This window comes from Macaca nemestrina, chromosome 7 (genome assembly GCF_043159975.1).
Source record: "Macaca nemestrina isolate mMacNem1 chromosome 7, mMacNem.hap1, whole genome shotgun sequence".
Taxonomy (NCBI): domain Eukaryota; kingdom Metazoa; phylum Chordata; class Mammalia; order Primates; family Cercopithecidae; genus Macaca; species Macaca nemestrina.
In genome coordinates this window covers 86,394,473-86,420,348 of record NC_092131.1, presented here as the reverse complement: position 1 = coordinate 86,420,348, position 25,876 = coordinate 86,394,473, and the positions used below count along the sequence as shown (strand labels likewise).

The 25,876-nt window shown below is 37.8% G+C and overlaps 2 gene segments (V, D, J or C); both read left to right on the top strand.

Moving 5' to 3' along the window:
- Positions 1-11,922: 11,922 nt before the first annotated feature.
- LOC105499637 (T cell receptor delta variable 1-like) lies at positions 11,923-13,427 on the top strand. The segment is given in 2 exon segments: positions 11,923-12,092; positions 12,310-13,427. Coding segments are annotated over 2 exon segments (474 nt in total).
- Positions 13,428-20,676: 7,249 nt separating this feature from the next.
- On the top strand, positions 20,677-24,228 carry LOC139364344 (T cell receptor alpha variable 24-like). The segment is given in 2 exon segments: positions 20,677-20,961; positions 21,100-24,228. Coding segments are annotated over 2 exon segments (414 nt in total).
- Positions 24,229-25,876: the final 1,648 nt, after the last annotated feature.

Sequence of the window (25,876 nt, the reverse complement as noted above, 5' to 3'; positions counted from 1 at the left end):
AGATCTCATGTAATGACTCCATCTGACGGCCAATTTCTGCCTCTGAAGGAACCCCAGAGCAGTTGCTGTGTCACTGTTTCAGTAGCCCTGTTCTCTCCTGGTACCTCCAGCATCCCAATCAATTCCTCCAGATCCGCCTGAGACATACCTGACCTCAGCAAGGACAAAATCTCCTTTCATCTGAAGAAATCATTGGCTTAGGAGGAAGACTCAGCCACTTATTTCAGTGTTCTGATAGATGCAGGGGTTGCTGAACAGTTTTAAGAAGCTGTAGGAAATTGTTTGATGGAAACTCCCTATATAGCCACAAGGGGGCAATGCTTCTTCAAAGAAGATTAACATTTGTCCACATACACATATTCAGCAAGTAGCCAGAGATTACCCTTTTAAAATCTGGTAAATTATCTACTAGTCTGTTTCAATTCACGTGTCTGTTTCATTCAATGCCTCTATGCATTTATCCATTCATCTACCTAACTAGTATCTGTATTTATTCCACTCTAACAGAGTGGAAAACATTACTTTGGAAGTCAACACTTTTTTGAATTATACATGTGATCCTTCAAGCCCACATTAACTTCTCTAGTATAACTTTACAATGTTTTCACCCATATACAGTCCAATATCCAGCCACACGAATCTGTGCCTAAAATTCCCTTCCCCATTCTTTTTATGGGGAAATCTATCATGGTTTGAGGCCCAGTTCAAGCATCTCGCCATCCGTACTCTTCTTTGACTGGGTCCAGAAACAGATTTCATCAATCTTTCCTTCATCACATCATCTAAACACACTGGTGTCTTTGGCAGATTTCATTGGCTGATACCTGAGTCTTGGGACTAGGTTAACTGAAGACTTGGACTATGTCTCTTTTGTGAATGAAATGAGGCCCAAGTACTGCCTAATTTAGTAGGCACTTAGTATACAGTATATATGTATTGAAGGCATTCATATATAAATTAAAAGAAAAGAAAGCACAACAAAACTTTAAACAACTTTTAAAAAGCACGTTAGGGTATTTGGGAAGAAAAGTTTGGATTCTAGATTGAGGAACGTGGACCATCGTCTCCTATTGGACTGGGATGGTGTTTTCTTTGAGTGGATTTGAGGTGACACCAAATATAAATACAAAAAAATCATTTTTGTGTTTCTGAAAAAAAATTGCTTCTCGTGTTATTTTGACTTATATGATTTATAATACAGATCATTCCTATTTTAGGGCTGCTTTAGAATTTGTCTTCAATTTCTGCCTGTGTATCCTGCTTGTGTTAACATCAAAAGTTGAATTTATCCTTTGTATTTTCATAGTTGACCCATTTTGAAGTGTGAATAAAATATCGAATGTTTATTCAAACTCAGGATAAAAGCCACCAAAAATGACTGCATTACTGGATTGTTATAGCTCTATATCTTCTGTATTCTGCAGAATTTCTATCCTCCCTTATCCATTTAAAGATCACAGCTCCTCCAGAACAGATTATTTCAGTATTTGCTAATTTCTTTTTCTAGTTACATTAAAAAATATTTAATTTACTTAATCTATTTAGAAAAAATTTGAGGAAAATAAAATTGACTAAATTATATCATTTCTGAGGATCATCTAAAATATGGAATAAATACATCTGAAAAATTGTAATAAAATTTAAGTTCTCTGAGGACAAAGGGACCATATATTCTCTATGTTCTGATTCATGACCTTAGCTTGTAATGGGATATTATGTTCATTGTGTGCCCTCAACACACTTTATTATTATTCACAATAGAAAAGAAGTGCTACTGTACATGTTAATCTTGTGGTTTCACAGGAGTTCCTCTCTTCCACCATTGTAAAGTAAGGCCCTTTCTATTGACATATCCAGCCATCTTAAAGGTCTGAGGAAAAGTTGAGGGGGCTTGAGAGACAGAAATTCTAAACTGACACTTATCTGTGTGTAAAGAAGGGATTACTGATTCCCAAAGAATATATCTTCAGCAATTCTAAATTTGGACAAAGTGGGGGAAGTGCTTCCTTTCACAGAGATAGCTTTAAGTGAAAGCACTTGTGAAAGGGCGGGGCCTGTTGAAAGAATTCAGTTGAGGGTGAATTTACAGAGTTTCAGCTGGTTGGGAAGACTGGAAGACCACCTGGGCTGTCACTGAGCTCTGGTGCCAGGAGGAATGGACAAGATCTTAGGAGCATCATTTTTAATTCTGTGGCTTCAACTATGCTGTGAGTTATGGAAGAGAAACTCCAGGGTATGTTACTAACTTGGGTGGATGAGAAAATTGGGGTACAGACAAACTCAGGCAGGTAGACACTTTAAGAAGAAAATATTATTTGGGGGGCCTAATGACGTTTTGTTCTCTCTCTAAGCAGGGGTGAGTGGCCAACAGAAGGAGGAAAGTGACCGGCAGCAGGTGAAACAAAGTCCTCAATCTTTGATAGTCCAGAAAGGAGGGATTTCAATTATAAACTGTGCTTATGAGAACAGTGCATTTGACTACTTTCCATGGTACCGACAATTCCCTGGGAAAGGCCCTGCATTATTGATAGCCATAAGTTCAGCTGCGAGCGAAAAAGAAGAAGGAAGATTCAAAATCTTCTTCAATAAAAGTGCCAAGAACTTCTCATTGCATATCATGGATTCCCAGCCTGGAGACTCAGCCACCTACTTCTGTGCAGCAAGCACACAGTCCTCCCCAGGCACCTGAAGCCTGTACCCAAACCTGCAGTTGAGGCTCCAGCCAAACCCCTCAGTGGAAGCTTCCGTGGGCAGAGATGTAGACTGGTTTTCATCTGCATATGCAAGTGATAAATAAATTTATAAACACTAGTGTGGCAGTATGAGAATGGTGATTAAATAAAAGAAACTAAGCTTAATAAATGACCATCTCTAACAAACTTTTTATTATAGTTAAAGTATTTGAAATTGTTACAAGCATCCAACCAGTTGTGGGGCAGCTGGGTCTTTTATGCCTTGCTGATGGGATGCAAATCAGTATTATGACGCTGGAAAATCATTCGGCAGTTTCTTATAAATTGCTCTTAACATAGCACCAGAAATCCCACTCCTAAGTATTTATCTACAATAAATGAAAATATATCTTCACACGAGGACTTTCGTTTACAGCAGTTTTAACCATAATAGCCCCAAGCTGGAAACAATCCAAATGTCCATTAACTGGGGAATAGAAAAATAAATTGTGGTATATTCCTATAACGGAATACTACAGAGCAATAAAATGCAATCAGCTAGTGATACGGATAACGCATGATGGATCTCAGAAACTTTATGCTTCATTGAGTGAATGGTTAAATATACCTTGGTACATATCCACATAATGGAATATGATTCATCAATAAAAAGGCATGAACTATTGATGCATGCATCAACTTCGATGAATCTCAAGGGCATTATGTTGAGTGAACAAAAGTCAATCTCAAAGGTGATATAACATGTGATTTCACTTATATAACACTATCAATATGTAAAAATTACAGGACAGTGGTTGCCAGGAGTTATGGGTGGGGACTGTGTAATATACAGGGAGTTTGTTTAGGGTGATGGATGGAATAGTTCTATATCCTGATTGTAGTTGTAGTTAGGGAAATCTATACATATGATAAAATGTCGTAAAAGTATATATCAAAAAAAGAGTGCATATAAAAATGGGTGAATCAGAATAAGATCTGTAGTTTAATAAATACTATTGTATCAATATCAGTTTTCTGATTTTGATACTAGTACATAATGTTAATGGTACGTAACTATGATTATGTAAAATGTTATCATTAGAGAAAGCTGGGTGAAATGTTCAAGAGAACTCTGCATTATTTTTGTAGCTTTTATGTGAGTCTAAAATCATTTCAAAATAAAAAGTAAGGATGTGGAAAAAAGATTTTTAATAAACATTTATAAATTTTTGGAAAATAAAATTTTGGAATGTGGAATTTTGGAACATGGTTGGAACATAAACTGAGCAACCACTTTGGTGGATTTTCATAAAACTACATGCATTTCTACCACTACCCAGTGACATTACATCTAGGCATTAACCCAAGAAAAATAAAAACATGTCAACACAAAGACTTGTACAAGAATGTTCACAGCAGTTTTATTCATAATAGCCATAAATTTGCGAAAATTTCCATAAACAAGAGACTACATCAATAAATTGTGTCACATACATTCAATATTCATCAGAAATAAAATGCCCCGAACCACTGATACACGCAACAGTACAAACAAGCCTAAATTATGTAATGTCCAGCAAAATTGCCAAATACAAAAGGAGACATACTGTTTGACTCAAGTTATGTGAATTTCTAAAGTAAACAAATTAATCCATGGTGAAATAAAGCCAAACAGTGATGACATCTGTGAGTGGGAATTATTTGGGTGGAGCACAATGAATTTTCATAAGATAAAGGAAAAGAAATGTTCTATTTCATGACAGGGTTGTGATTTACAAGGCTGTTTGCAATTTTCAAAACTCATCTAACTCCATGCTTATGACTCATTTATTTCACTATATCAATTATACTTCAATTAAAAATAAAGTATAGAAATTAATCAAATAGGAAACAAAAACAAAACAATGAAGGGAAAATCCAATGCTGAATAAATTTGAAGAAATAAAAAAGTTAAATACTTGGTAATGTTGATAATAAGGAAAATAGAAAATAGTTAAAGAATACAGTACACTGAATTCTGGCCCCCAAAGATGTCCATGTCATAATCCCCAGAGTCTATGAATATGCTGCGTTACACAGTGTATTCGTTTTCTAGGGCTGCAGTAACAAAGTACCATGGACTGGATGGCTTAGAACAACAGAAATGTACTGTCTCCTGGTTCTAGTGGCCAAAAGTCTAGAATCAAGGTGTTGCAGAGCCATGCTCCCTCTGGGGCGCTAGGGAAGATTTGTTTCAGACCTCGCTCTGAGTATCTACTAGTAACAAGCATCCCTTAGCTTAGAGATGGTCGTGTCCTCCCTGTGTCTCCTCCCATCGTCTTTCCTCTGTGTGTGTCTCTGTCTCTTCACGTGACATTCTTTTCATAAGGGCACCAGTCTTATTGGATTAAGGGCCCACACTACTCCAGTAGGATCTCATTTCAGCTTAACTAACGACATCGGCAATAACCCTATTTCCCTAAAAGGTCACATTCTAAGCTTCTAGAGATTAGTACTTCAACATATGAAATTTTCTGGGGATACAATTTAACTGAATAACATATAGCAAAAGGAACTTTACATATGTGATTAATTCAAGAACCTTGAAATGAGAAGATTTAGTTTTGGTTTTCCAGGCAGACCCAATGCAACCACAAGCATCTCTATAAAAGGGAGGCAATAGAGTCGGAATGAAAGCAAGCAATGTGATGAGAGAATGAGGACAGCCTCGAAGTTGGAAAAGGAAAAAAAAAAAAAAAGACATATTATTCCCCATAGCCACCAGAAGGAACTCAAACCCGCTAGTACCTTGATTTTAGCCCAGTGAAACTGATTTTGGATTTATGACCTTCAGAATTGCAAAATAATAAATTTGTGTTGTTTTAAGCCACTGAATTTGTGGTAATTTCTTATGGCCAAAATAGGAGACTAATAAATACAATAATAGGAGAGATTAAAAAGGAGACATGTCTGGAGATAAAGTAGAAACTAAAAAAACAAATTAGAAAAAGTTAAGTACAATTTAAGCCAATAAATTTTAAAACTTTCAAAAGTAGAAATAATTTGAATGAAAAACGCATGCTACTAAAACTAACTCTAGAAGAAATAGAAAAACTAAGTAGATTTATAATCATTAAAGTTATTTGATAATTGGAAATGAAAATCACTAAAGATTCAGTAATACAAGGGAAATTTTTAACCTGCCGGTGCGCCCACTACAAAATTAAAAACAGGACACATGCTGGATGCACCTGTAAATAATATAACCAATACAATTTTAGAAATTAAGGTTAGATGGGGAACTCTTACAAATAAATAAGAAAACATCCAAAATAAGAAGAAACAAGGATATAAAAGGCAATTCAAAAAGAAGAAATAGGAATGGCCACTAAAAATGTAAAACATCAACTTCCACAGAACTCAAGGAAATCAAATTAAAATAAAGTATTGTTTCATTTCTATTAGATCAACAAAATCTAAAATGTCTGATAACATTAAATATTGGTAGGAATATATGGAGATGAAGCTATTACACTTTTCCAGATGAAGAAAAACAGCACACAGAGAGCATAGAAGAACAATTTGCCTAAACTGGTTATGAATATGCATATCTCTAATAACCCAGCAATACAAATTTCTGATATCCACATTCAAGGTAGTCAATATGTAAACTAGGAGGCATTTACAAGGGTGCTCACCGCAACCCTCTTTAAAAATAAGTATAATCAATAGTGGAATGAAAAAATAGTGGTTTTGTCATACAATGGAAGTATTAGCTATTACAAGCAAAGAAGTGGTTCTATACATATTTTCTTAGATAAATCTTACAAATAAAATGTTGGATGTAAAAGCAGAATGATACATAATGCATAGCACCATTAATAAGAAATCTCAAAATACAAAATAATGCAGTATATTGTTTTGTAATACTCACCTGTAACGGTTAAATTCTTTTTTTTTTTTTTTGAGACGGAGTCTCTGTCGCCCAGGCTGGAGTGCAGTAGCGCGATCTTGGCTCACTGCAAGTTCCGTCTCCCGGATTGACGCCGTTCTCTTGTCTCAGCCTCCGGAGTAGCTGGGACTACAGGCGCCTACAACCGCGCCCGGCTAATTTTTTTTTTTTTTTTTTTTTTGTATTTTTAGTAGAGACGGGGTTTCACCGTGTTAGTCAGGATGGTCTGGATCTCCTGACCTCGTGATTCACCCACCTCGGCCTCCCAAAGTGCTGGGATTACAGGTTAAGCCACAGCGCCCGGCCTGTAAGGGTTAAATTCTAAAAGACATGTGTGGAATCTTCCCAAGAGTGGTTACTATCTTTGAAAGAGTAAAAGGAATCAAGCTACCAATGAGTTTCTTCACAGAATTGGAAAAAACTGCTTTAAAGTTCATATGGAACCAAAAAAGAGCCCGCATCTCCAAGACAATCCTAAGTCAAAAGAACAAAGCTGGAGGCATCACGCTACCTGACTTCAAACTATACTACAAGGCTACAGTAACCAAAACAGCATGGTACTGGTACCAAAACAGAGATATAGACCAATGGAACAGAACAGAGTCCTCAGAAATAATACCACACATCTACAGCCATCTGATCTTTGACAAACCTGAGAGAAACAAGAAATGGGGAAAGGATTCCCTATTTAATAAATGGTGCTGGGAAAATTGGCTAGCCATAAGTAGAAAGCTGAAACTGGATCCTTTCCTTACTCCTTATACGAAAATTAATTCCAGGTGGATTAGAGACTTAAATGTTAGACCTAATACCATAAAAATCCTAGAGGAAAACCTAGGTAGTACCATTCAGGACATAGGCATGGGCAAAGATTTCATGTCTAAAACACCAAAAGCAACGGCAGCAAAAGCCAAAATTGACAAATGGGATCTCATTAAACTAAAGAGCTTCTGCACAGCAAAAGAAACTACCATCAGAGTGAACAGGCAACCTCCAGAATGGGAGAAAATTTTTGCAATCTACTCATCTGACAAAGGGCTAATATCCAGAACCTACAAAGAACTCAAACAAATTTACAAGAAAAAAACAAACAACCCCATCAAAAAGTGGGCAAAGGATATGAACAGACATTTCTCAAAAGAAGACATTCATACAGCCAACAGACACATGAAAAAATGCTCATCATCACTGGCCATCAGAGAAATGCAAATCAAAATCACAATGAGATACCATCTCACACCAGTTAGAATGGCGATCATTAAAAAGTCAGGAAACAACAGGTGCTGGAGAGGATGTGGAGAAATAGGAATGCTTTTACACTGTTGGTGGGATTGTAAACTAGTTCAACCATTATGGAAAACAGTATGGCGATTCCTCAAGGATCTAGAACTAGATGTACCATATGACCCAGCCATCCCATTACTGGGTATATACCCAAAGGATTATAAATTATGCTGCTACAAAGACACATGCACACGTATGTTTATTGCAGCACTATTCACAATAGCAAAGACTTGGAATCAACCCAAATGTCCATCAGTGACAGATTGGATTAACAAAATGTGGCACATATACACCATGGAATACTATGCAGCCATAAAAAAGGATGAGTTTGTGTCCTTTGTAGGGACATGGATGCAGCTGGAATCCATCATTCTTAGCAAACTATCACAAGAACAGAAAACCAAACACCGCATGTTCTCACTCATAGGTGGGAACTGAACAATGAGATCACTTGGACTCAGGAAGGGGAACATCACACACCGGGGCCTATCATGGGGAGGGGGGAGGGGGGAGGGATTGCATTGGGAGTTATACCTGATGTAAATGACAAGTTGATGGGTGCAGCACACCAACATGGCACAAGTATACATATGTAACAAACCTGCACGTTATGCACATGTACCCTACAACTTAAAGTATAATAATAATAAATAAATTTAAAAAAGAAAAAAAGAAAGAGTAAAAGGAATAAGGACTATTGTTCTAGCTTTGTCTGAAATGTTTGAGACAATCTGAAATGTAGAGAGAGAGAGAATATTTTTAGAAAACATAACAAAATTCATCATCTGTTTATCTGTTTATTCTCATTGCTGGATACAAACGTGTCTCCTATATAATTTTGTGTACTTTTTCTCATGATAATTATTTCATAAATTTAAAAAATAATTTTTAAATGGTTTGCAACAACCACAGTTTTTACTATCTTCACCTGTCCACAGAATGGAGAATAGCACCTTCATTACCTACGACTTTGTCAGATGTATTTCTCGTAGGCCACATAAATGGCAATAAAAAATCAGTTGGAAAACACCTCTAATTTATGAATAAAAGGATGTTCAACCTGAAGTAAACAACCCAAGACTCTTTCCTCTGAACCACAACGCATACTTTTTCAATACATAAAACGAGGAAGTGGGAAAAAAATCCAATTAGTTACCTCTTAGCAATGGGAGATGTGCCCACAAAATGTCAGCATTTTGTGAATATTAACTCCCCTGGGCTCTCAAAGTTTATTTTACTTCCTTTTCTAGCAGTTTGAAAAATCGAAGAAGAAATTGGAATAGTATTTATGTCTGATTAGAGTGGCTTTCATTGGACTGAAATGTTCAAGAATAAAGTAGAATACAGTGCCTAGGTTGGAATTCGTGGTCAGCATGAGAGGAGGGTTGTTGTCAAGTATATGAGAGAGAGGAAGAATTGGGAAGAGCTGGGAGTCTCAACAGTGATTCTGTGGCTTCTTACAGATGTGAGTTTGGGGATTTCTACAAAGAACCAGGAAGAGTCTGAGGACAGTTTGCCGTAGAAGAACTCAATTATTCCCATTGGGATTTCTTTATGGGGCAGTCCAACAAAAATACAGCTTTTGGAATTTGGTGCTTTGACATAGACTGCTTGATCAGATGAAGTTTCAGCATAAAGTGGAAAAGAATCTTCATTCTTTCAATGTCCAAAGAGGGAAATATTTTTATTTTGAAAATTTATACTATTAATAGTTTTGAATATTTTTACTGATAAAGCAGCATTTTGTGACAGGCTTTGTCTTCCTGATAACTATTAAAAATTATAGAATTGCACCAAAAAGTACACATGCACTCATGACAACAGCATGGCTAAAGATTTGAATTCAGAGCGCCCATGGATTCTCCCATCCTAGAACTTCTAATAAAAGTAAGCATAGAGTTCCAGTAGAAATAATAGGCCTTCGCTGCTACTCTTGACACTAGAATTCACAACTCGAGAAAATACAGAACTTGGGAGTCTTCTTTTTTTAATCTCATTTGTCTGAGCTGATGCTTTGCCATTGTGAAGTTACCAGTTCCCCTGGTTTGATGCGTAAATAGGAAGGACGGGAGGTGATGACTTCAGGTTTGTCTCCTGTGTCGAAGCCAAGGATTGGTGAGCAGCTTCACCTTAGACTCAGGTTGATAGCAAGTGAACAATCAAAACATGAATGAATATTTGCAATCAAAGCCATGATTCATAATAAATTGGTTTGAGATAAGCCCCTCAGATTTATCACAGACCAGTTTCCTAAACTTGGAAATGTTAAATGATTCATCTCCTTTTAAGAATTCCTTCAATATTGTTTCATGCATGTCCTTTACCAGATATAATCCTTTGTCATTTGTTAATTAAGTTATAAGAAAGGGCAAAACAATGTTTAAGATAGAACCAATTTCCCCACCGAGGGGTTATCACAGCACATTAACACTTGACCCACCCAGAAACCACATTTCAGAGGCAGCTTCTATACAGAGCTGCGGGATCCTGCACCTATACTGTCAGGGTACAAAGCAGGGCTATTTCAACAGGAGGGAAATCCTGCCATCATACTGGTTCCCAGTCTACTGTGGGTATTAATGGTCTCCATCTACTTAAGTGCAAATAATTGCAAACCAGAGCATGGCTACCTGTCTGCACTCAGAGGTGAAATGGACAGAGGATAAGATGTCTTAAACAATGAGAAACTCTTCCCTGCACCATTCAATGATATGCTATTTTCACCTTTATAAAAGAACTGGAAATGTTTTAGAGACCTTCTCTGCACTTTCTTTCTTAGCTATCTCTTGGTCCCTTTATATTAATTCATCCATTAAGACAGTGAAACTAGGGGCTGGGTTCACACATAAAATCCCAGGACTTTGGGAAGCCAAGATAAGATCACTTGAGGCCAGGAGTTTGAGACCAGTCTGGGCAACGTAGAGAGACTCCATCTCTACAAAATAAAATAAAAAATTAGGCAGGCCTGGTAGCTCACAACTGGAGTCCTAGCCATTTGAGAGATTGAAGTGACAAGATTACTTGAGCCCAGGAGTTCCGGGCTGCAATGAGTTATGACCGTGCCACTGCACTTCAGTCTGGGTGACAGAGAGAGATCCCAAGTCTAAAATAAAAACTTTTCAATTTAAAATTTTAAAAAAGACAATGAAATCACATGGAGGATTAACATCTAAATTCCATACAATCACATAACAGAATATAAAAAATTCAGCCACCAACTTCTGTGGTATTGACATGCACGAAGTTCTTGCAACCTTCAGATAACACGTTCTGTGGGAGTATATTATAGCATTGTATCACAGAGAGATCTTGTATGCTTATCATGACAAACAATATCTTATGCTTATCATTAAAATTTTTAAAGATGCGCAGCCACAGAATGTAAGAAGTGAGACTGAATACTTTGGATCAATGGGATAGAAAATGTGATATCAGGACAATTCTAGGACACATGATCTAAGCAGTACAATTCTACTTGTGAAGGCAAGAGGACTGAATATCCTGATTCTCCTCAGTCTAGTAAATAAAACTTAGTGTCAGATTTTGAAATGAGTACATTTTATTCCTATTATAATTTCATAAAAACATAAACAACTGAGCAGCTTCTGAAAGTCAAGAAGGACTTACTTTTATCATTTGATTTTGAAGTAGCTTTACTTATTACAGAACTTAACTAGGGCCCTAGAACTCAGTAAGGAGGAAGAAAGAGATGCAGTAATTGTTTAGAATAGGACTGCCTTTCACAGAGAAAGTCAAATATCTGAGTATTTTTCTTTTAAATTTAATTCATTTCTGATGGCAAAAAGTAAGTATATGCTAAATGAATATTATCAATGTATGTCAACTGGTTCAACTGCAGTTCCCCTCAGCTACAACCCTCAATACAAATTGCTTTTCTTATATCCATTTTCTAGGTTCTGTCTATCCTAATGACTAGGGAAAGACAACTAGACAAAGTAAAGATTCAGGGTGAACCAGACACGTTTCCTCATTTGTGCATAGCCATGTAGTCTATGAACATGAGACTCAATTTCCTGTTTGGGGAGATAGCATCAGAACTCAGGAACTACGTATGCACACCACAGGGCCCTTGTGGGTACTGAACTTGGAGCGTCAGGCAGCACAACTCACATTTGTGCAGAGAGCTACATGCCACATGCTGTTCTCCAGCTTGCTGTGCATATTTGTGGCCTTCAGCTACTCTGGTATGGATGGTTCCAAATGTGGGTAAAAATGTTAAGGATGGAAGGATGATAGACAGACATGTGGTGTTTCTCATGGATTTGAAGAGGAAAGGAGAAATTGGAAAAAGGCGAGCATACTATGATTTTAGTTTGGTTTGTCTCTGGGTCCTAAATTAATCTAGTTCTTATGATTCACTATATCAAAGGATCAGCTCTGTTTTCTGATTTTTTCCCACAGGATCCAGCGTGGCCCAGAAGGTTACTCAAGCCCAGTCATCAGTATCCATGCCAGTAGGGAAAGCAGTCACCCTGAACTGCCAGTATGAAACAAGTTCGTGGTCATATGACCTTTTTTGGTACAAGCAACTTCCCGGCAAAGAGATGATTTTCCTTATTCGCCAGGGTTCTTCTGAACAGAATGCAAGAAATGGTCGCTATTCTGTCAACTTCCAGAAAGCAGCTAGCTCCATCACCTTAACCATTTCAGCCTTACAGCTAGAAGACTCAGCAACATACTTCTGTGCTCTCCGGGAACTCACAGTGTTTGAAGTGATAGTAAAAGCAAAACAAAAACCCTAGGGCTCGACAAGAGAACCCTCTACTCCGCATCCTTTGCTACAGGAGCCAATTTGAAATGCACACCTGCAGATCTCAGGCAAGAGAGGGTAGTGACTGTGGTGTGTGGATTTAATCTGTGGTCTGGATCAGATGAGTTAATTCTAAGTAAAACCTCCTTCTATCTCATTTGGAAGCAGGTGTTCAGAGCAACTTTCTTCTAATACTTAAATTTTTACTGAAAATAGATCAGACGGAAAACGTGTAAAGTTGTCTAAAGTTGGAAAGACTTCCACATAATAACTTAAAGTGGCAGTTTCACTTAACGATGCTCACAGCAGAAATCTGGGTCTAGTTATCTTGAATCATAATAAAAATCATTTCCTTAGCCCTTTCCTCTTAGGCTTTATGTCAATTAGGGTACAATCAGGGAAGCAGAACCATCATGAAAGATGTAGAATAAGAGTAATTATAAGGATTAGACCTCATGCAATTGCTGGAGCTGGTGGTTCTCAGAAGTTACTTAGTTGTTTATGTTTTTATGAAATTATAACAGGAATAAAATGTAATATTTTCAAAATCTGACATTGAGTTTTATTTACTAGGCTGAAGAGGATCAGGATATTCATTCCTATTGCCTTCACAAGTAGAAGAGTACTTCTTAGATCATGTGTCCTAGAATTGTCCTGATATCACATTTCTATCCCATGGATCCAAAGTATTCAGTCTCATTTGTTAAATTCTGTGGCTGGGCATGTTTTTTATTTGTAAAATAAAGTTGTGATAAGCATGCCAGATTTCTATGTGATACAATGCCATAATCTGCTCTTACTCCTATGCAAAGCTATTGTCTTTGCATCTAGTATTGAGCCTGAATTTACTCTAGGTCAGCTAGACTCACATTTGGGAAGGAGAGTTGAATGTGGACAAGAGCATGCAAAAACTGAATTGTAAAGACATTTTGGAACCCATGGTGACAGGTGGAACCCATGAGGACAAACTAAAACTTGTCTCTTACCTCCTTCAATCTCATAGTGTTGGTGACCTTCAGAAGAAATGGTGTTATTTGCTATCTTGTTCCCTGGGTGCTTGGCCCAAGAAAAAGAGAAGCTGAAAGAGGAGACGTGGGGGCAGTGGGGGAGTTGTGAATCAACAATAAGATGAGTTAGCAGATCAGTAGCAACACGTGTGGGTTGCCACCATTCCTGGAGCCTGGCACCTGTCTTGCACAATTTTTTTCAACTTAATAGAGAATAATATAGGGAAGGATTTTCTTAGAAATATATTTCCAGGTAGTTACGATGAGACAGTACGAAGTTACCACAATACCCCTACCTTGTAAACTTGACATCCGTATGCACCTCTTTTCATAACACTTAGCTTTCAAATAAAGACAATTTTAAAAAGCATGTTTCCTGCCAATATGATGCCACTATTCTTCACTCAACCACAAATACCCTAACCCTCTACCTCAAAGAGAATACAAAGTTTATTTATTCATCTTTGGGTAATGGTCTTTCCTCTTCTAGCTGAGTCACACTCTCCCATTGATATCCTGTAGTTTAGCTTCTGACATTTAACAAGATATGTGATTAACTTATTAACATATCTTTCACTATTATGTATAGACAAATGGGAGGAGAGTAAAAAATGGTTAACATGTATTTTAATATTTTCATATCACAATGGAAAGGAAATGTTTATAACAGTATAGTCTTTTTTATCCACAAATGGTCTCATGGTTGTAGCTGGTTTCCATAACTACCTCTTCCATTACCCATTTCATAATCTGTTGTTTTCAGGAAGCACCTCTACTCACTGGTACACTTGACTTTCTGTAAAACAAGCTCCTTGGTCAGGAGCAATGCTACACAGAATGCCATAAAGTTGAGTAAGGAATTCTCTAAGTCCACCACTGTGGTTTTGCCCGAAGCACCGCAGATGTGGAAGAAAAGTCCATATTCGGAATGTCTAAGTGGAACAAACAAAGCAAATCTTGCCAGCAGCCAGAGAAAGTTGATATATCATGTTCTGGGGAATATCTTTAAGAATGCTTGCTGAATTCTCATCAAAATCCACAGAAGCTAAAAAGGAAAAGGTATTTTTAAAGTATTTATAAAACAAACAAAAAAACCTCTCTAGCTAGCTTCCCATGAACATAAAAGTCTAATTTTTAAACCCTTTGTCAAAAATCATTGTTAAAAAGGTGGAAAGTCAGTGCACAGATTGGGAAATTATATTTACATTGACATATTTCTGAAAAAGATTCAAATGCAGAATACATAAAAAACTTGTACAAGTCAGTAAGCAATGATAAAACAATACAAATGGCCAAAACTTGAAGAGACACTTCAGAAATATGATATCTAATAGTAATAAGCATACATAAAAAGCACTTAATATAATTACTCATTAGGAAAATGAAAATGAAACCCACTGAGTGATCCTCCTGTGCCCCTTCAGCACCCCAATTGTATTAATGTAGCCAGGAGGAAATGACCACGAGAGGATAATGAAAAATAGTGACTACTCCCAGGGGAAGAGATGGCCAAGTAGGTTTTCTAGAAACTTCTGTTAAATTAAGTTTAGCCTAAAGCTGCCTCCTGACTTATTTTAAGCTCAGGGCAAAGGTTTCTCCATACACAGTGCCCTGTAACCTAACAGGATGCGTAAACAGGCTACAGTCTGCTCTCTACAAATCCCTAAGTTTTGGCCATAGGTGGCCAACTGTTCAAATCACGTTCGAATAAGGCAAATGCCAAGCTTTAACCAATCCATCTGTTTCTGTACCTTCCTTTTTCTATAAGTCACTTTGCTTTTTCTGTCCATAAATATTCTTTGACCATATGGCAGTGCCAGAGTCTCTCTGAATCTGTTCTGGTCTGGTGGGGGGCTGCCTGAATCTCTAATCGTTCTTTGCTCAATTAAACTCCATAAAATTTAATTCGTTTAAAGTTTTTCTTTTAACCCTCTCATCATTGAACCACGTTCGACCTAAGAAGAAAAAGCAGTAACAGGCTCCAGACTGGAACACTGAAGGAAAAGCAGGTTTTACTAGGAAAGAAGAAAGTTGATATTCATTGGCCATACTATATGTCAGGCACTATTTATACATTTCAAATTCATTACCTAATTTAAGCATCGTACACCCTACGAGATAGGTTTTAGTGTTCCAGTTTTTCATATTTGGGAAATGAGACACACCTTTCCCTAACTTTGAAAAGCATCTCTAACTAAAGTCAAGCAGGGTGTAACATCTTAAAGGGCTCCTATAAAGCAAAGTTTGGACTATGGAGAAGCAAACAGCCCCAAAGCAGCAGCATTGGCTTTCTCAGTGAGGATGACAAGATGCCAAACCTAGGCACAAATTGCCTCAGGATCAACAGATGGAGGAAATAATCGACTAAGCATTTAAGAGTGCTGAATGTCTCAGTGAGTCTCTTCTACAGTAGTGTGCTATGAAGCGCAAGAGGGTAGAGGGAAAGATGAGATACTATTCCTTAAACACTCCAAATGGGCTTCCATATCAAGGCCTTTGCCCACTATGCCTGCAATGTTATACCCCCACCAGACTTCATGGTGTACCTCTGAACTCCTCTACGTCTTTACGCAAAAGTCGCCACTTTGTGAAGCGTTTATCGAAATCTTTCTATTATATTTTCCTTCTTTGAGAATCAGACTCTAGCATATTCCACGCGTTGAGAACTAAAGCACCAAGTTCTGAAGCACTGCCACCTGGTGTCCCGCTAAACTGTTTGGTGAGGTTTACGTGGCCTCCCTGCTGCCCTCCAGTGTTCATGGGCTAAGCTGTGGTGAAGCCTGGTTGCAACAGGAGCTAACATTTCTGAACCAATGTCAGTAACCTTCCCATTGTAGTGATCATGTGAGACAGGATTCAGCAGGACTGGCTGTGATTTTTTTTTTATTTCATTTTAAAAATCTTTTTCCCTGAATATGTGAGGGTGATTGATTTCAAAGTGGCAAATATGATATATGGGCTGGTTTAGGCTAATAGAATACCTTGGCAACAAAGGTTGGCATTATTGCACAAGGTGGGAAGTTTTTCTCTATGAAGTGAGAGTTTGTCTACTGCTCTGTCCTTTACTGTAATATAGAAATATCCTAAGAAGCGAGAACAAGAGTCAATGATGGATAAAAATAAGCCATTGTAGGGAACACTGTATAGCATGCTCTCTCCGTGTTATCATATACCTCCCAACCTCCCAATACAGCACCATAATGCGACTGATTTCCTGCTAACAGTAAGAAACGTGATAGAACATGGATATTTATTATAGTACATAAAATATGCTATACAAATTGCAAAATGCCCCTCAGAAAAATACTGAATTTTATCTTGTAGATAGACTGCACTGCAATTTCAGATGGTGCCTCCCAATCCCCCAATATTTTCTATATTGAATGCATCTGGTTGGGTGCCTAAGGTACAGAAATGATCGAACTAGATGATTATTCAGTTGGTGTACAAGTAATTTCTGTTTTTTCCATTACTTACAATGTAATGGCATAACCATTACATAGGCTTGGATTGGATTTCTGGACCTACCACTCATTGGTTGAATTATCTTAAGCAAATTACTTAATAACTTTAATGCTTCAATTTCCTTATCCCTACAATGTGGATATCGATAGTACTTACTACAAAGGGTTATTTTGAGAAATAAATAAAATGACAAATGCCAATGCTTAGGCCAGTACCAACAAAAAGCTACTGGTGACTTACAGAAAAGGAAATTGAATATGAGAGAGATTAAATGTCTTGCCTAGCATCACAAAGTGTCAGAGTTGAGCCTTCCCTGCATACCTTATTTAGAGCAGATTTCTTTTCTCAACCCAAGAATAACTCTCTAACTCATTACAGTGTTATACTGTCTTTATAGAGCTTATCACTGTATAGAATTATCTTATTTTGTAAAAACTCATTTATTTAATTTCTTCTCCCTGCACTCTAGCCCCTTTTCTATCTCTTCACTACCATGTTCTCCATGCCTGAAACAATGCCTAGCACACTGGAGACACTGTCAATATATGTTTGTTGAATGAATGCACAAAAGGTAAAATTATGTCCAGAGTCCATGCAAATCAAATATTAATATACAAGTTTAAGCTGGATTTATATTTGTGTTATATATCCAGAATTGTCAAGATTTCTATCCCATAACTTTCTTAATGTAATATTTAAGTATGTAAGTGCTAAATAGTTGAATACTAGCTTTGGTTTATCTACATTGGTTTATTTTTACACTTTGCGGGAATTAATAAATAATCTTACTAAAAATTTTATCTATCAATCCCTCACTTTACTCACTGGGGAGATGAGGTGGAAAAAATGTTGAGGCACTTTTCTCTGTAATGCGTGCATCTTATCTTTTATGTTGCAAAAGTTTTTCATGAAGACTTATGTATATGTATATATTTTTATATTTTAAAAAATTCTGTGCACACACGCACACTCCTTGCATAAGAGTAGATATACAGGCCTACTATTTGCTCAAAACAGAGAAAGCAAATAACCTTGTTTCCCTTTACTATCAGGGTGAGTGCATTTAGAATCCTCCCTTGATATATTAGGCTGTTAAGAATGATAAAGATTGATATTAGTTGAGTTGTCCTGCGGCCAAAGTGGGGAGGAAGGAAACTAGGATCATGCACTCTTCCAGAAAGAGAATCTCACTGTTTACTTTCCCTGTAAGGCCATATTTAGTTGCCAACAGGCTTGGCCTTTACTTCAGGTCAAATGTGTGGCTCTACCTTGTAGGAGTCTGTCCTACTATTATAGATAGAGGAATTCTCGCTGCCGTTAGACGTATGTCCTTCTTGGTCTGGACACTGCTCCTCCAACATGTGGGTGAATTTATCAGTGGATCAGTATTCTCCCCAGAAATGAGCTCCACAGCATGTAGGCTTTCTGAGTGATTGTGGCCATGCCTTCACTCTCCTGAGATGAAGTTATCTGAATGCTGTGATCTGGAGAAGAAACTACCTTGATTAGAATGTCTTGTTTGTCTACAGCAAAGACTTGGAGCCAACCCAAATGTCCATCAGTGATAGACTGGATTAAGAAAATGTGGCACATATACACCATGGAATACTATGCAGCCACAAAAAAGAATGAGTTTATGTCCTCGGCAGGGACATGAATGAAGCTTGACACTATCATTCTCAGCAAACTATCACAAGACCAGAAAACCAAACACTGCATGCTCACACTCATAAGTGGGAGTTGAACAATGAGAACACATGGACACAGGGAGGGGAACATCGCACTCTGGGGTCTGTCAGGGGGTGGGGGACTAGGGGAGGGATAACATTAGGAGAAATACCTAATGTAGGTGACGGGTTGACGTCACCAGGGCATGTGTATACCTATGTAACAAAACTGCACATTCTGCACATGTACCCCAGAACGTAAAGTATAATTTAAAAAAAAAAAAAAAAGAATGACTTTTTTGTCTAGCAGCCATCCCTAACTCTAGTCCTCATGCTTCTGAACTGGGAGTCATTATTGAGGCTTCCAGGATTTCCTTTACTACCCATACCTTTATCTCCTTTCCTGGGAAGGAAAGCTAGAAGTTAACCATTGAGATGCTTTTTAATCCTGTTCTAATTTTTTAGAACATGATTTAAATGTATGTGGACAGTGCTGTCCCCTGATATTAGTACAAACCCCATGCTGTTTCCTTTGCTTATTTCAGTTGTTCACTGGAAAGGTTTTAAAGGCACTTCATACACAAAATACCTAGAGGTTGAATTTATATTCTGAAAAAATTAATTAATGCTCTCTTATACTAGTAAATTTCCCTTGGATGTATCTTATTTCTCCAATTATATTTTGGGCTCACAGCGAACAGGGAATGTTGCTTTGTAATTTTTTTTCTTTCTTTTCCTCTCCCCTAGATGAGGCTATAGCTTTGTAATTTTTAATTCCTCAGAGCTCCTAGGAAAATTCAAAGCACAAAAATTACTGTTTAAAAACTACATGTATATTGAATCAAACTAACATTATATCTGGACTGTGACAGAAGCAAGACAGCACAATTCTTATTTACTTTTAAACAAGTTTATTGGAGTATGTTTACATTCCATAAATTCATCCATTTTGAATGTATGGTTCAATGATTTTTAATTAATAACTGATTTATGAAACTATTACCATAATCTCTTTGTAAATACTTTTCAACACTCTGGAAAGATCCCTCACGCCATACTATAGTTAATCTCTAACCCATCTCTGGCCCCAGGCAACCAGCTTATATCTTTATAGACAATATTCCTTTTCTGAACATTTCATATAAATGGAATCACTCAATACGTAATATTTTGTGGCTGGCTTCTTTTTCTTAAAACAGTATTTTTGAGACTCATCTGTGTTTTAGCACATATTAGATGTTTTATTTTATTTATTTCATTTTTGCTTATTTATTTTATTTATTCTTGATTTATTTTTGTTGTCAAATATCATTCATATCTTGTATGAATATGCTGCATTTTGCTTATTCATTCACCAGCTGATGGACATTTGGGTTGTTCTCATTTTTTAGCCATTATAAAGAATATCCACAAATTAGACTTCCATTACTTTTAGAACATATCTAACATGTAAAACATTCATGGTGCATCACAAATGTAGGTGGCATATCAGATTTCAAATATTATAAAGTCTAGAGCTAGACAGATATAGGTAATTGACCTTGAGTGAATTATTCAATCTCCTTGAGTGAATTATTCAATCTCCTTGAGCTTTGGGTTATTTTATGTTTGTAAATTGGAAACAGTAATGTCTCTATTGTGTGACTTTCTTGTTAAATAATGTACATAAAGAAAAAGGTAGTTTAGATGTGCACACATTTATAATTTCAGAGGGATTCAAAAGTTGTTTTTCAATGTTTGAAGATTCAAAGAAAAGTGCTTTTCCTGCCACAAATTGCCATCCCACTTGTAACTCCCTCTGAATTTGAATAATAGCAGTCCACTGTTAGGCAGCGCACTTCTGAAAGGTTGTCAATTATCTTTGTGTTCCAGGCTCATGGGGGATTTCCTCAAAGTTTATGAAGTTGGCCTGAAGAAAGCAGTTGCTTCGACCCCTCTTTGTGAACCACAGGAAACTGAAAATAGGGCAGAGTGTTTCAAGGACATTTAGAGGAGCTGGTCTCTGATTGGCTAGGCAACCAGACGCAGAATCCTGTTTTCTGAAGCAGAATACTTCCACAGATTTTGACTGCAAAACGTTCTTCTGCTGAGGGTACGTGAGCAGGAAACATGGAGAAGAATCCTTTGGCAGCCCCATTACTGATCCTCTGGCTTCATCTTGACTGTAAGTCCAGGGGTTACAGGAGACCTTCTCAGTCTGGGGTGATGATGACACTCTAGGTTTTATTTGGGGGATGTGTGAAGAAAATGCAAACCCTTTAGAGAGACCAATTTCTATGTCTGACTCTTCTTAATAAAACAGGCGTGAGCAGCATCCTGAACGTGGAACAAAGTCCCCAGTCACTGCATGTTCAGGAGGGAGACAGCACCAACTTCACCTGCAGCTTCCCTTCCAGCAATTTTTATGCCTTGCACTGGTACAGATGGGAAACTGCAAAAATCCCCAAGGCCTTGTTTGTAATGACTTTAAATGGGGATGAAAAGAAGAAAGGACGAGTAAGTGTCACTCTTAATACCAAGGAGGGTTACAGCTATTTGTACATCAAAGGATCCCAGCCTGAAGATTCAGCCACATACCTCTGTGCCTTTGCACAGTGCTGTTCAGGCACCTGCAGCCCATACGCAAACCTGTGTCTGGTGTTGCACTATTACCAGCATTGACAAAGAACCATGAGTAGGATGGAAAAGACAAATCCGTTGAATTACAGTTTTTGTTTTCAAGAGGATTATGCTAACATGGAAAAATAAGCATGCTAGTGATCATAGCTAACTACCACAAGAGCTAATTAAGTAAACATATTCCTTATGACAGACAGATGTCAGAGTGCTAATGAAGCGTAACACATGACCTGGTAACTGAGCTGTTACTAAACAATACTAACCCCAGCTCCCAACAACACATTAACCATGTCATGGAGTCAGACCCATTGCCTGCTCTTTTGGCATGATTCTGAAAGAACCCAATAGTTACTCAAATCTATCTAAAACAATCTGGGTAAATAACAGTAACATTTATCCCCTCATTGTTGCTATGTCCTGAAAACGAGTTCTTCTATTATATTTTATCACAGCACAAAAGGAGCATGTCGGCATGCCCCTTCCTCACACACCTGGCATGGAAATATGCATGTTTAATACCAGAACAGGTGATGCTGCCTCCTTTAGTCCATTGGGGATTTTGGTTTTGCTTTAGTTCAACTTTCCCCCTACATGAACATTTGTATTTTTATTTCTTCTCACATGTGGCTATTTTCATTTTTAAATATCACTCATAATATTATAAAGGAGCACTGATGAAGGACCTTCACTATTAACGTGGTGTATCCCCCAGTTGTACCACGATTGTGATATTGGAAGACTCACTGAACTCTATTATCGAAGTCTCTTCATTTGTAATTTCCAGGTGTATTCAGCAGGCTGAGTGTTTGGTGCTCTGCTCCTTTTGCAGGTTTCCAAACAACCCACCAGTTTAAGGTCCCATTGGTACTCTAGAGGCATATAATTCCGAGCTTTCTTGGGGGTTGTTAAGATGAAGTAACTTGTTTCTGGGCTTCCTCATCTAAAAGCTAGAATTTCTACTTTCTCTGAACGTCTACATTAATAATTATTTATCCAGCTCCTGTCCAGTTTCCTAATATGCTGCTATTGCACTTTCTCTCTCTTTTCTGGATTTATGTTTTTTAAAAATCTCATTGTTGTTATTATCACATATTTAGGAAAAAAGCTGATACATTTTGAGAATAATGATGGAGCGTATACAAATCTTTCAGACTGGACCCTTTTAGAGATATATACATACAGAGAGAAATAGTTTTTCAAAATTTATTCACAAGGTGGTAATGAATCTATTTGACTATCAGATTGGAAGTGGCTAAATTTGTAATACTATTTGAACATATATGGAATCGGAAGGGTATAGCACAGGACTGAGTGCAGAGAAGCTATGGTTCATTGTACACTAGTGTTGGTGGAGAAGAACTACACAAAAGAAGACTGACCACTGTTCCAGCTGGTAGTGGAAACCAGTTCCCAAACCATCTCTCCATTATTAATGGCATAAAGATCAATGGAAGAATTTCTAATATCTCCAGCAATGATCTTGAGGCTTGAACTAACTCTAAATTGGTAGAATCAAAAGGCTTGGGTAAAATAGAAGATGAACGTCTGACTCATTTGTGTGTGCCTGCAACACAATGCCTCACAGTCTCCTGCATGTCAAAGCACGCATACAAATTAATTACATTCATACCACACTTCAGTGTGGAATGACGCTACTTGAAACCAGCCTGTGACTCCAGGTTCCTTGAGAACTCTGCCTGCCTTAAACCACGATGAGATAGAGATCTTCCCACCCACACCATCAAGAAAAATGTAAATCTGTAGTGCACGGTCCTTACAAAAATATCCCTATCTTTATGAAAGCTGTATGTAACCAAATAAACATGAACCAAAATTTTCAGTCTCTTTGGATTCCAAAACTGATCTGAAATTGAAAATAATGTGTTAAATTCTGATTATTTGTAGAGACACAGACAGGCATGTTCTTGTAAATTTTGTTAGTTTAGCCACGTGGAATGAGAAGAGTGAGTGAAATATAAAAATCATGTTAAATGAGAGACACAGATCTCTGTTGATTGCAGGGCCTCAACCTGAGCAATCAGCCACGTGCTCCTGTGCTGTGGTAGCACAGAGCTCTTGTTACCTCTGATCATTGCCACCACGTCTTCTGTGCCAGTGCAGAAGCACAAGGATGGCTTTTGAAAAGAAGTTTGGTGAAACCGGCAGATGCTTCAGGTCAAGCTATTAGAGACTAGCAGAGATCAGACAGAGGAAGCATACATTTTTATTGTTGATTTCTCACAAGTTCTCCAAAAGACTATTTTTCATTGCACTCCAGAGCTTTTGTGGCTTGCTGAATAACAAACTAGTCTACAACTCACTTAAGCAAGTGCCATTGTACTATCTCACGACACTTCTGCTCCTTGTGATGTTGACTGCAGCTAGGGTCCTCTGGGGGCTTGCCTGACTAGAACCCCTGGAGCTCACTGCCGTATCTGGAGCTTTGGTGGGAATGTGGAAGGCTGGGCTCATCTCTCATCCCAACTATTCTCAGGGCTTTCATTACACATGGCCTCTGCATGTGGTTTCTCCTCAAGATCTCTCTAGGGTACAACTTACCTGGTGGCTCAGGGCTTCCAATATCACAAAAGTGGAAGGTGCCAGGCATTTTTAATGTTTAGGCCAGAACTGCCACAATATTATTTCTACTGCATTCTCATGCACACATAAGAACCATGAATGTGACGTTACTTGGAAAAGGGGCCTCTGTAAATATAATTAAAACTGAGTCATGGAGCCAGCCCAGACTCGACATGGAAGGGAACTACACAAGGGCATGAATATCAGAAGCAGGATTTTGGGGGTATCTTTGGATACTAACTCCCACAAGAGCTAACTAAGTAAACATGCTCCTATGCCAGATACGTATCAGAGTCCTAATGAAACATAACACACGACCTTGATAGTCCAGTAACTGTCAAGGTCATGTCAGTTTGAACTTCCAAATACTGCTCATATCCGTTTCTTTATTTCTATATTACTTACTGCTTTCCTAATTCAGGCATTCAGCATCTCTCACTTGGATGATTACAATGGCTTCCTAATTGTCTTTCTGCCTCTAGTCTCAACTCTTTGAATCTAACTTCTACATGGCAGCTAGAGTCATTATAAAATGTATCTAATAAGATCATTTCCTGCCTCCCTGTGGATAATGAGGAACCATTAGAAGTTATAAAGTTGAAACTCTATACTAAAACATACAAGGCTTGTCAGGTGTGATGGCTCGTATCTGTAATCCCAGCACTTTGTGAGGCTGAGACAGGCGGATCACCTGAGGTCAGGAGTTCGAGACCAGCCTGTCCAACATGGTGAAACCCTGTCTCTACTAAAAATACAAAAATTAGCCAGGCGTGGTGGCGTGCTTCTGTAATCCCAGCTACTCGAGAAGCTGAGGCAGGAGAATTGCTTGAACCCAGGAGGTGGAGCTTGCAGTGAGCTGAGATCATGCTACTGCACTTCAGCCTGGGTGACAGAGCAAGACTCCGTCTCAAAAAAAAATAAAAAAAAATAAAAATACAAGGCCATCTACAGAATCCCGTTTACCTTCTATTTTAATCTTCCATCCTTCTCTCATATATGTAATATATTTTTACATGATATGCATATTTAAATTCTAACCCTTTATGTGAATATTAATGGCTTTCCTAAATCTGTTTTCTTTTCCTAGAATATATTTTTCCCATTGTAATATGCACACAGGTCTACTCACCTTTTATGGCCCAATTCAGGCAGCATTTTTAATTTTTTATCTGAGATTTCATAGAATAACACTTGTAACATCTTATTATAAATATTTTTTAATCTGATCCTCTCTTACAACTGTTTTGACAAAAATATTTGCCACTGAGAGCTATCAGATGTTTATATTCAATGGAAATGTTTCCTGCAAGGAAATGCAGAGATTCCGTCTAAAAGTGCAGAGATTTCTTTTACTCCTTGAACCAATGCATGGCCAGCTTCCCTTCTCTTCCTTTAGTAAATTTCCACTTCCAACCATAAGATCTAGAGAGAGGCTCCAAGAGAGGCCATGCTGCTAGTTGGGAAAGGGCAAGCTTGACCTGGGCGAGATTCCTCTGTCTTGGTTTACATCTCCTACGTAAACTGCACCAGTGCTGCCGCCCTGGATGAAGGGAAGAGGATTTCTAAAGCCCCCACAGGTGCTCCTTCCACACTCCTTGCTCTTCTTGAATGGGGAAGGAGTTCTTATGGCCTTAAAATTGTTAACTTTGTCTTCATTTTGAGATCCAAATCCAGTATTCCTAAGGAGGAAAAAAGCATCCCAGTGGCATGCATTTCAAAAATTTATCTTAATTCACGAGATTTGTCATTTTTCAGCACATCCTAAAACTGCTTCTTGGTCTGTTTCCATTTCATGCAGTAATTCAGATTTTGATTCACTTTTTACCCTATATAAATTGTTGAGATTTCCGCCGTTAATACATTTACACGGCAACACTTTA